A 12,374-nucleotide genomic window follows, 5' to 3' on the forward strand; every position below is an offset into this window, starting at 1 on the left:
ACTTTTACCAAATTCTGTTTTAATTCTGGGATCTTCAACCATATTTTTTAACAGAACCCTAATACAATATGACAAAATGCTTGAAACACAACTATGGGAATTACCTCAGTAAGCTATTCCAGTAAAAAACATGAATTTTCCTTCTATAGTTTAAATATATCTATCCAAAATATTTATCCAAGATGCAACAGCAGGCAAATTGCATGAATCTGTTACAAATGCATGGCAGCATGATAAGTCTGGTCTTCTCAATAAGGAGGAAGAAACATTCATATGAATAAAAACACTATGACTGTATTCAGCCCTTTTACAGTTAGATCTGTACAACTTTTGTTTCTGTCCCCACCTACTTTGTATATCTACAGACCATTTTTTTATGCAAGAAAAAATTGCTCAATCTCGGTCAGTCTGGAGGAAGAGCAAAAGCGTTGAACAGTTTTCAAGTTTAGCTTGATTATCAATTTGATCATGGTCTTAATTTGAATTGGACCATTTTAAAGCTTGAATAATGCTTTGATCTACAGTATGTCCATGTTTTAAACGACTGCAAGACAACATTTTAATATCTGCTATTTGCTGGCTTGATTCTGTAAAGACAGACATATTTACCAAAAGATGAGTGGGTCAAGCACAAAACTGTGCATTTTGTCAACTGACATGCTCAAGGAGGTAGATTTTACAAAAAACACATTTCCTTGGCCTTTTCAAAATTTGTCACACCATATTTATTAAAGAAGATGACGTGGCAGTAAATGTCAAAGATTTTAGATACATAGACATGCATATAAATTGTTTAGTTTTATATGCACAATAGATATTGGATCTGGAGGCTCTGTATTTGGACAGGAAGTATATTAATAGCTTTTGATCTTTATCTTATTTATAAAGAGCACACTTGTATTCCATCTCTTATCCTTTGAGGTTAACACATTTTGCAATACAAGCCCAATGGCGATGCTTCAATTCATAACTGCTTTTGCCACTAAAAAGCCTGTAATGAACATGATGTTCAATTACTTCATTCATAAAAGCTGTTCTGAAGAAAAGAAGGTGAAGGGACAACTTGGTGATGTACTTAGCTTTTGCATGTACACTATTTTTTGCTACTGTTTGTTCAAAAACATCAATAAGAAAACATGTATAGCACTCTCATAAATACACTAGATGAAATTGAAAAGGTAAATTATATAAATCAAAAATACGCTACGTTGAACTGACTGGAAGTCAACTTAAAGCCAGTAGCAGCATGTAGAGCCCACCTCTATGCTTGAAGGGGGTAAAACTATTAAGATGGGAAATTCTACAGGGAGTTTCTGCAACGTGCATGAAGGTTTGGGGGTGAAAGTGAAAGCACCAAAACAATGTATTGTTTTGAGAAAAACGCTGACCACAGTGGCTGTGAGCTATTTTGAAACAAGTTGACAATCTGAAACATGCAGACACGTGTATGTTGAGTTCTGCTTCATGGGTACACTTGAGGAATACAATGTGTTTTTCAAACACAAGAAGCAGACTGTTTAAATTTTTTCTTTATCAAAACATCATTGGATTCTCCAAAACAATGCATTTTAATAGTACAAATAATGAAATCTGGTTAACAGCAAATGAATAAATTGGTATGATCACAGAACCAGTTTGGCATTGCTTTTACATCTTCAGGCAAATTAAATGTAGCTAATTTACCATTTGGAGTTCTTCCGTGGCAATCTGCAAATTTGGTAGATTAGTGATAGATCTTGAACTGATCTCAACCCCTTTCATCACATTAATACATGCTGAGTGTAAATTATAAAGGGACTGCATGGGTCATAATCTAGCACCCAATTGTCAAGAGAAAGAAAATTTTGTTTCAATATCTCCTTTGACTGATACAAATCTCACATGTGTGATTTAATTTCAGTCAGAAAATTTTAAAACATACAAATAGATCAGTACTCATTACACCTGATCTGTTCTGTGGAGGCCTCAGTGGTTTGCTAAAGAAATTTTTTTTTTAGAAGAAAAGGCTTCACAAAGACCAAGGAACACAGCAGACAGGTTGGGGATAAAGTTGTGTAGCAGTTTATAACAAGATGAGAAATGTAATTTGTAACAAAATGAACAATGCACATCATCCTGAATCACATGGAACCATGGTGGTGGCAGCATCATGCTGTAGGAATTTTGTTCTCCAGCAGGTAGAAGGAACTAGTAAGGTTCTGTTCTTAAGATTATTCTATATAGAAATCAGTACTAGAAACAAAAAGGTACAAAAGTATTTTGGAGATTTTTAACTGAGCCAGAACAGTAAAGTCCAGATCCTTAATTGAATTTAAGCAGTTTAACAAAAATGTGAATTGCAAACTGGTAAATACACAGCAAAGAAAACATGAAACTGTTTGTGTGCATCACAAACAGTTCTAGTAGTATCGACTTAGGGGATCTGAATTCAAATGCTCACCACATTTTTGTTTTTTCTTTTATTTGAAAAGCATGCATCATTTCCCTTCTGCTTCACAAATATGAACTACATTATTTCAGTACTTCACATATAATTCCAGTAAAGCACAATGATATTTTTGATTGTAACAAGACAAAATGTGGAAAAGCGTCCGTGGTGACGATCGAACAAACGGAACATAAACTTGTACAAAAAGTGTCCTTCAAACCTGAAACATGTTTAGGAGATGCTAAACATAAGAGGCGCTAGTAAGAAAATGTACAAGATTAAAAGCAATTTTTTTTAAAATAGTGTAGACAAGGACATGTTTATATATTAGTTTTATCTTTCCCTCCACCGGTGCTAGAAAAAGCAATACATAAACAACAGCATAACTGGGAGCAAGTGGAATTAATCATTGGATTTCTATTATTTATTTATTTTTTTATATGTACAGTGTGGCAAATTTTAAATTGTACACAGGTAAAGTGTATGAACATTTCACCCTTCATTCTGCTGTTTTAAAGTACAGTATTAATAATAATCATGTGAGTGTCTTAATTAAGACAAATAATACAACCCAACGACAGAATGAAATCAAGAGAACCAGCAGGCTCTCTCAATTGTAGGATTTGTAGATTCACAATATCCTCCATCACTGTAGTGCATACATATTCAGGGAAGAGTTATATGCCTAGTCTCCAGAAGGGGGCAGCACTGGCTTGATATTTACAAGGGTCCAGAAGCCCAGCAGGGGGTTTTGTCTGTCACTTCGAGGCAGCCCCCATGGCGAGGATTGACACAGGACCACAGAGATGAGTCCGTTCTCAGCCAGCAGCCACTCAGTCTGTCCAGTCCAAGGTGACTATCATTTCAGGAAGATGACATAAAAGGCCATGATCAAGCAGGAAATCGCCACAGCGATGTGAAGCCTTGTCCCAATTATTGCAGCTGAGAATGAGATATTGGAGGAAGAAGATTACATGTCAGTGATGCATAGATACAGCACAGGAAAGATGTATTTTAGGGCAACACCTGAACACTCTGCTTCCTTTGCTGATATATACTTTAACTGAAACAGATATCGTGTGTACAAGATTCCCTAAAGTGTCACGCTGTTCTGTTCCCACAATTATTTTGCAAACACAGCAGGAATGTCCATCCTTCATACCAGATAGGAGCAAGAGATGAATGTGGCTGGGGTTAAATAAGTGTGTGAATCCCAAAATAATAGATGAAGACCTTGTGAAGAAGCTTGCTGAATCAGGTAAGAGAGTTTCATTTGCAATTAAATGAATCATGTACCAAAATGGGGTGAAGTAATGCATTAAAGTTTTTTTTTTTTTACTTTCTGCAAATGGATTTAGGGACAAGGACTCTGATTTTTGAAGACATGTCCTGTGATCTGATGAAATTAAAATTGAAGTATGTTTGGCTATAAACACCATTGTTACATTTAAGGGAAAAACAGAGAAGCCTGTGAACACCATCCCACTGAGGAGTACAGTGGTGGCAGCATCAAGTTGTGCATTTACTGCAGGAGCGACTGGTGCACTTCACAAAATACATGACATCATGGAGAAAGAGCATTACACTAAATTAGTAAAGCAACATTACAGACATAAGAGTGTGTTAAAGCTCAGGCACAAATTGAGTCTTCCAAATGGACAACGATCCTGGATGGCACGCCTCCAAATTAGCAACAAAGTGTCTCAAGAAACAGAAACACTTTAGTTCAACTTTAATGTCAGAGCCCAATGACCACCATAAAGAGATAGGCACCCATCCGAACAAACCACAGATAGGCCTATCTCGTTAGGGTTGCAGGCGTTTCAGAAATGAGTGTCAGTACATGTCGGCATTTTGGTAATTTGTTGGTATAAACTGGATAAATGAGTGCTTATCTCACTATTTACTAACTATGTCAAATGTTTTGGAAAATCTAGTAAGTTAAATGCAGAATAAAAATAAAGTTACTCTGTGACAATGACACACATACTTGTCTAATTGGAATTTTTTTAAGTTTTCCCAGTTGTATTATTTGCTAAGCTCTATAATGACAAAGTTGGGCATGAATGGCACAAACATTTCCTCTATTAATGACAAAATATGGCATTATTTCTGCACAGCAAAACTCTCCAACAATATCTAAAACACTATGATGATTTCATTTTTTAAAATAAGTGCAATATGTTGAATTATTATTCTGTTGGGGTATTTTGTTTACCTTTGTAGAAGACGCCCCACACTCCTTTCTTCTCTGACAGCAACCAGCTGTTGAGACGCGGTACCTTTTTGAGGTATGCACAAGTGCAGATGAACAGCAGCCCAAATACAAGGATGCCGTCTAAGGAGTACACTGCAAAAGAGAGCAAACATTACAAACCGTTACTCAGATGTAAACTAGGCCATTCATTTAATACAAAAAAATAAGAGAACTTCTGTAAAACTACAGGTAACACCGTGCGTAATTTTACATATGCCTTTTTTCACCATTACGACAACATCAACTTTGTGCCTCCTCGCTCTTCCTTTCAGACTCTGGGATCTTGATCTCCGAATAGAATGTAAAATTTATTTCCATATGAAAAATTTGAACAGTAGTTGTTTATTTTCGCCTTAGCCCAGGTAACCTGGCTCGGACATCTCTGCTTCAGGAGTCGCTAAACACGTGATTTTGCAGCTGCCGCCCTGGATAAGTCTCTGTGTGGTGGCTCTTAAAATATTGACTCCAACTTGACAACTATGACGTCAGCGTGTTTACTATGATTACGCAGGTTATTTCATTCACTGAAAAACCAGTTTTTAAAATTATGTAATATCATAAGCAAATAGGTTGTTTTGTTATGAATTTCGATATTTGGTTTTCGCTTTTTTAATTAATTACAGAAATAATTGTAGTTTTTGGATAATATAATTTATTGAGATGCACCTGGAAATGTGAGCAGGCTGCTTGTCTAAATGTTCTCCTTCCATGTAAATGTTTAAATTCAAGTGTTAATTCCTCCCCAAGCAGGCTAGGCTTGACTAACCATTTCTGAAAAGCAAAAGTAGCAAAAGCTGGTTCAATTAATCTTCTGCTAGTCAGTTTTGGTCAGTTCCAGCAATGTCAACATTTTTATGGCTAAGTCTACATCTGTCCGCTACCGACAAGATACCAACCATAAAAAGGAAGAATACACACTTCACAACCAAGGTTCACCTGGACATCCTGATTTGTTTAGAGTTAGCCTCATCGACTAATGCTAGTTAGCAAACTACTTGGTAGCCCAACAACTCGAATTGTAATTTTATTTTACTGTCAAGGAGCTTGACGGTCCATTTGTAACGCTTCAAAAAACAATCAGATCAGTCCGTATCAGAATGAATGGTGGGTTTATTTCGGTTTTCATGACATGACAGAAAGCAGCACCAGGGGCCACGTCTACAGCCCAGCTAGCCTTCACTAGCTCTGCTCTTCACAACTATGCCAACTTAAAACTATTCTCCTCACGTTAACCTGCCGGATAAAGCAGTTCACTTACCATTCGTCATAGCTGCAATTTGGTCTCTGACTATGTTATATGAGGTTTTCTTCTTAATAATTAACAAACCATCCTACAGTTTAAAGAGAAGGTATTCTGTGTCGCATCCTGGTTACTCGTTTGACTTTTCCGTTTTCCTGCCTAACACTCTTCCTTTATGTTGTACGTTTGTTGTTGTCCAACTGATATTACTGCCACCTGCTGGAGATTATTGGTAGGACCTCATTGAAATCCACAGGTTTGTAATAAAACGCATTATACGGAGCCCGTATGGTGACATTGGACAGAAAGAAATCGTAGTCATGACTTGTTTAATTCGTGGGCACGACTTAATACTAACGTTAATTATTAGCATTAATAATGGAAATAACTGACAAGTCTGATCTTATTTTGTTATATTTCAATCGATTTGGATTTTTTTCTTTCTCATGCCACCAGACAGGCACTGAAATATGATGCTTTTGGGTATCCTCCCTGCTTCATCAAATATACTCAACAACTCTGTATGTTGCATGATAGAAGAAGAAATAATTTATTTTGGTGTACTATAAATGTAATTGTCAAATAAGGTATTAATAAACAATCAACAAAAAATACGATTTTAATTAAAGAACAACACATTTTATGTGAAAAATTGTCTTGTTTTTTTATGTTCATATATTTACCAGTGCATGGTACTGTATCCAATGTATTAATTAATTAATTTATTGCTTGTATATTTTCATTTACATCAGTGTGCACAATACTCGTCATATATAAGATTTTATTTAATTATTACTTTTCTAGATTTTTATGATATTGTACATATGTCAGATTTATTTGTTTAATCATTCATTTATTTATGCCAGTGAATAGATTTTAGTTATTTGTATCTTTGTTCATTTATTTTGCTGATTGCCATTGTATGGTACTGTATATACATCAGGTTTTTATGTATTTGTTGTTTTTTACATTAAAGCATAATTTTTGTGTTTTTTGTAAGTAATGTTTTATTATGAGCTTTCTTTTTCATTCATGTGTTATTTATACTTATTAATTCTAAGGTTTTATCTCAGTACTGTAAAGAGAAAAGTGCAATTTAACAACAAGGTAAACTTTAATGTGACAGTGTGAGTACTTATAGCCTTTAATAAATATGTCTACAAAGCAGATGCTCATTTGTGTAAAGACTTTGGTGTTATCCCCGACATCATGTTTCATTATCCTAATCTGTGCGTATGGTGCTCCTGCTGCAGCGCAAAAACAACAGAAGTTTGTCCTCTAATGATAATAGGGCTAGAACAAAGGGTCATAAGACACTTAACAAGATTTGACAGAGTGGCACAGCTGCTCTGATCCACCTCACAGCTACTGCAGCTCACTGTGCAAACAGCAGAGAAAGCTTCTCCTGCATCATCCGTTTGTGCGGAGTACCTTATCCAAAGCAATGCGTCTCTACCAAAACATGCAGGTAAGATTGTCTTATTATGATCAATGCGCTGCTATTAGATGATTATTAGGAAGCAAAAAGATTTCCTCAAGAAATAAAAATGTAAAAAGGAAAACAATGTTAAGCTGTTCTAATAACTGTTTCTGGGTTAAAATTTCGATGACATTTGTGTTACTGTGCAGAGATGCAGTATCAAATGATCATCCTATAATTCTTTTTTTTTTACTATACATTTTTTGAAAATCTTGAACAGCAAAAATCTATTAAATTGTTGATTAACAAAAATGTAGTGGACACACAATAATAGAAAACCATTTATTTAGTCAGCCAACTCTATGCTGAAGTTTTTTATATCCAATTTCATTTCATAATGATTTCAAAATCACTGCAATTTTTCTTTCCTTATTTGCATAATACAAATTTTAGAGTAAAGGGCTTTAATTCATATTTTATTGTTCTGACATGGATAAGATGAATAAAAATAATACAAACTGTTTCTAAAATGCTGAACAATCCAACAATTGTTGATAAACTTAATAAAAATTGGATTTCTGTAGTGTTTAGAAGAACCATTCTTAGTTATTTATCGTTTCCTGTGTTATTATGATCAAACAGAAATTTAATTACCCATTTTATTTAAAACATATACCTAATTCAATGGTTTACATGCTTGATTGAGAGAATGGTTGTCTTTGTGGATTTGTATGATTTGAGCCTAACAGTTTCTAACTGACCTTTTCTTTTTTTTAGGTAGCACAAAAAAATGGTCTCAGAATCAAAACAAGTAAGATTCATTGTTTACATTTGATCTGTAAACTGAAAAAGCCTAAGCTTTTTCATATTTTGCAATTCAACATTATAATATAAATCACATGATTTATGGCGTACATTTTCTGTCTTGCCGAGAGTTAGCTCTGGTGTAGCACAGACACTGACACACACTGACGTTGAATTTATCCGTATCAGACAGAGCGCAGTGTTGGATCAGGCCGCCTCACCAGGTGATTGAAAATCAACAACAGGAGGAAGATGACCTCATCAAACCACAAAAGCTGATAAATCCCATCCTGGCCTCTGTCCAACGGAGAGCTCTTCATCAGGAGCTCCTATTCTGCCACAGACGGTGAGGAAACAGCTTTCTGTCTGACAACAATCAGGTCATTTCAGCATTATCACAAAAACACATACAAGGGAGCTGAAAACATGGGAACAGATGATATTTAGACTTCCATTGACTCCCTGGAATTTTGTTTTTCTTTTTTTGGTGGTATTAAATACAGGTTCAGTGTTTTAGGAGATTGATGTGCCTTTTCGGCTAGGTCATTTCAGAAGGAGGTGCTTTCTGTATTGTCTCTATATTATAAATCAAGTTGTTGTAAATCAAGTCGCAGTGCTAGTCCTGTATTTTATCTGTCTCCTTGTTTGAGTCATTGAATCCTCTTAGGCTTTCCCTGTCCAGCTGTCTTGGAGCTGTGGACATAGATAAGCACTCTGTCCAGGTGGTATAGGTCGACTCAAAGGCCAAACTCTCTTCTGAATATCCCTGATTATCCCTAAAACAGGTGTTTTTCTTTTCTAAAATGAAGAAGTACAGCTTATGTCAATAAAGACTGTCCACTAGCTTTATGGGTTCAATCTCTAACAGTGTGGATTTCTAATACTTGAGCACTTATATCACCGTCTACATTTTTTGGAACCAATGGTAAAGATGCCTTAAGATGAAATAATCTTTTGCTGCATTTTTTAAAACCTTCCATTTAAAAAAATGCAGAAAAATGCACCTATTGTTCTATATTATTTTTTTTGTTTGTGTGTTTTTGTAAAATGATTGCTGTCACAATGTTTGGCATTCCTAGTGATTCACTCCTAATCATTTTTGGCAAATTAATTAAAAGAAAAGATATTCTTTTTGTTCTGTGATACTTTAAGGTGATCAGTATCAAATAACTTTATATTAGCAATTGATTTTTAATGCCTGTAGCTAGAAATATATTTTGACAGAGTGGTCTATTTCTCCAATTTGAACATTTTCCAATGTTCAAATTGGAAAAGATGAAAGAACATTTTAAGGATGGCAGATATGTCTTTGCGAGTGAAAATAAAATGATTTTCTGACTGCCAGCATTGTTCTCGGGCCCTGACCCACCACTCTCAGTTCTTGTCTGATTTATAACTTCTTTGCTCCTCATTCCCTAACTCCTAAATCAATAGCCTTTACAAAAAAGTACTATGAGAATTTATTGTTTTCTATATTGATTCTGTGTACACCTCTGAAGCAGAAACAAGTTGTTTTCTCAGCATCAAAATCAGATGGTGTTTTCAGACCTTCCTTATACCACTTGCTTTACCTCTACTTTCTCCTATGGCTGCTTCCATGACACAACCAGCCATAGAAGCTGTTCTAGTTTTTGAAATAATGAGCTAATTGTGGAAGTTGTCCAGCCAATTTACCTAAAAGAAAAGAAGCCACAAAACATGCATTTCACCCCATTTGGGGAATCTGTGTGATCAAAGGCAAAAAAACTCTAACTGGGGGCAGTGAAAAAGGGCACCAACTCCCATTGGATTGCACATGTATGAAAGCAGTAGCAAACGTGTTCAAAGAACAACTAACAGATAAATATGTTCTATTTTTGAAATGGTACAGGTGTTCCCCCCGACCCCGTTACCACTGCCGCCCTGGGCAAAAGCCTATATGAGTCATGTCAAAACCTGCCATATATACTGTAGGTTAGGAGTCAACAAGTCTTCATAAGAGTCATTTATTTCAATTTTTTTCACATCTTCAACCTGAGTTCCTACAATTAAGGAGTGTACTGTGCATTGTGCCCGCACTGATTTATGTGTTACACGCTCAGCAGCATTTGTGACTCATTCCAGAGACCAAGCCCTCTGGTAATAATCTGTTGCATCTCCAGGGGTATGCTGCCGCGAACGAAGCCGGAGCTGCAACGTGTGCTCGAAAGCAAAAACAGAGAGCAGCTCAAGAAAACGGAACTGTCTCTCCAACCTCGCTCCGACTTAGAGGTCAAACTGCGCAGGAGACAGCAGAGAATACAACATGTAAGCACACCGAGGGGGGAAAATAGCAACTGTTCAGTGATTCATTTTCTCTGGGATTGTGAAACCTTAAAAAACACACACAATTTTTTTTTCTGTATTGCAGTCTGAGCTGGAGGAGAAGAAGTGGAGGGAAGGCCTGAAAAATGTGCCAGAGTTTGTTCGCGTGAGACAATCCCTGAAGCACGTTCCACATTCTTCCTAATGCAAATAGGGAAATAAACATTCTAACTGAGACAGTGTGGTTTGTTTCTATCATCTAAAAGGAGCATCATTATTTATGTGAAACAACATATTTCAATCGAGAATCGCATACAACCAACCAGTTATTGCCAAAGCAGTGATGAAATAAATATGAATCTATACAAGCACGCAAAAAAGTTTCCTGTAGGCTGTAGATTGTAGTCATGACTTTGTTATTTTTAACTCAAAGGGCAATTCAGCTCTTTTACTATAAAACGAAACTGAGTTTGAGTTGAGTTACTCTGCCAGGCCTGATTGTGAACAGACTGAACCTGTCTGACAACAGGAAGTATGCTGAGCTACAGGACCGTTGCTAGGCATTGTGGTGCCCTAAGCACAAATGCTTTGCAGGTGATTTTTTCTACATTTGATGGGGGAAAATTAAGATAACAGATTTTGGGTGGGTTTGAGACAAATAAAGTAGAATGAATTAAATGTAACACTAGGAAGTGTAATAAAGAATTACAACTCGTCACGTAAACCGCTGATAGACTAAAACATGCTGTTATAACATTGTGTGATGAAAACCTCTAAAAAAAAAAAATCAAAAAGGTCTGACTTTACAAAGGCAACTTAACCATATAGCCATGACAGGTTTTGTTTTCTTGAGGAATAGTAATGGGGATGAGATGGCTGAAACCAGGAAATCCTCAAAGTCTGCATAACCGTTTCACATAATTATGTTAGATTAACACTTATTCACACTGCTGGCCAGAGTAAATTGTCCTTGAGGGAGAACGGATGTAGTATTTAAACATGAGATTATTTCTCAGGTTGTTAATTTGTTCAAAGCAGTATGTTGCTTTAGTGAATTACTGCTCGTCTCCTTTGAAGGAGAGGAAAGATGACAAGTGAAAAAAGGAGAAACTGCATTGGTCCGTCTAAGCTGAGGCTTTTGATATATTTTTTATTTTTTTAAACACCAACCTGCATTGGGGACATCGTTTGGTTGCCGAGTTTGGTTCTGGTTCTCCTCTGGTTCTGTTTGGTGGATTTCTCAGCAGTGTTTTGTTCATTTGTTTTTGTGTTAATATAACATTTTCAATAAACTATTACACAAAAGTAAGAATGTTTGTTTTCATAATGGAACAAATGTAAAAATTTGGGAAAGTGTTAGGCTTATAATAAAAACGCTAACTGCTACAAGATTTATTAACATATAAAACATCCAGCTAAATCAAAAATTCAACGCTGCAGATTATAATAAATTATGAGTCGTTTGAGTGAGTGCAGCAACAGGAGCCGGCTGTGAAAAAAGCCAAGCTTCCCATCACTACTTAGCACTGTCTCATTGCAACAGCGCAAATGAAGCACCAAAACCTTGCTGAGCCAGAAGAGGAGTGTGACAGAATATCAACAGGGGTAGAGTGACAGAACTGCTGAGTTATCTCTAAAAGCAACAAACAGGGAATATATGGGACAGTGGCAAACCTTCCCAGGAGTGGCTGGGGAGTGGTCAAAGATGACTCATCCAGGAAGTCACAGAGAACACAAAACAACATCGATATGCTTCATCTGCCTCGGTTAAGGTCAGTGTTTATGATTCAAAACAAACGGCATCCATGTGGGAGTGCCAAGCAGAAAAATACTGCTGACTAAAACGAAGATGTAACAAAATCCAATTGCTGTGCTGTGGTTAATACCATAAATACGCCTTTCATACATGAAAACCTTCAAATGTTAAATTACAAGAATTCTG

General features: G+C 36.2%; 2 protein-coding genes across 2 annotated transcripts; one reads left to right on the forward strand and one right to left on the reverse strand.

The window, feature by feature from the left end:
- Nucleotides 1-2,038: 2,038 nt before the first annotated feature.
- On the reverse strand, nucleotides 2,039-6,100 carry tmem167b (transmembrane protein 167B). The gene is made up of 3 exons (XM_028003936.1): nucleotides 5,944-6,100; nucleotides 4,647-4,778; nucleotides 2,039-3,370 (listed from the first exon to the last, which is right to left on the reverse strand). The coding sequence occupies exons 1-3, from the start codon at nucleotides 5,951-5,953 to the stop codon at nucleotides 3,288-3,290; spliced, it is 225 nt and encodes a 74-aa protein (XP_027859737.1). The 5' UTR covers nucleotides 5,954-6,100; the 3' UTR covers nucleotides 2,039-3,287.
- A 1,215-nt stretch (nucleotides 6,101-7,315) lies between these two features.
- LOC114135873 (protein FAM107B) lies at nucleotides 7,316-10,666 on the forward strand. Its single transcript, XM_028003526.1, has 5 exons — nucleotides 7,316-7,393; nucleotides 8,123-8,156; nucleotides 8,339-8,495; nucleotides 10,291-10,435; nucleotides 10,539-10,666. The coding sequence occupies exons 1-5, from the start codon at nucleotides 7,370-7,372 to the stop codon at nucleotides 10,635-10,637; spliced, it is 459 nt and encodes a 152-aa protein (XP_027859327.1). The 5' UTR covers nucleotides 7,316-7,369; the 3' UTR covers nucleotides 10,638-10,666.
- The last annotated feature ends 1,708 nt before the right edge of the window (nucleotides 10,667-12,374 follow it).

This window comes from Xiphophorus couchianus, chromosome 20, assembly GCF_001444195.1.
Source record: "Xiphophorus couchianus chromosome 20, X_couchianus-1.0, whole genome shotgun sequence".
In the NCBI taxonomy this organism is placed as follows: Eukaryota; Metazoa; Chordata; class Actinopteri; order Cyprinodontiformes; family Poeciliidae; genus Xiphophorus; species Xiphophorus couchianus.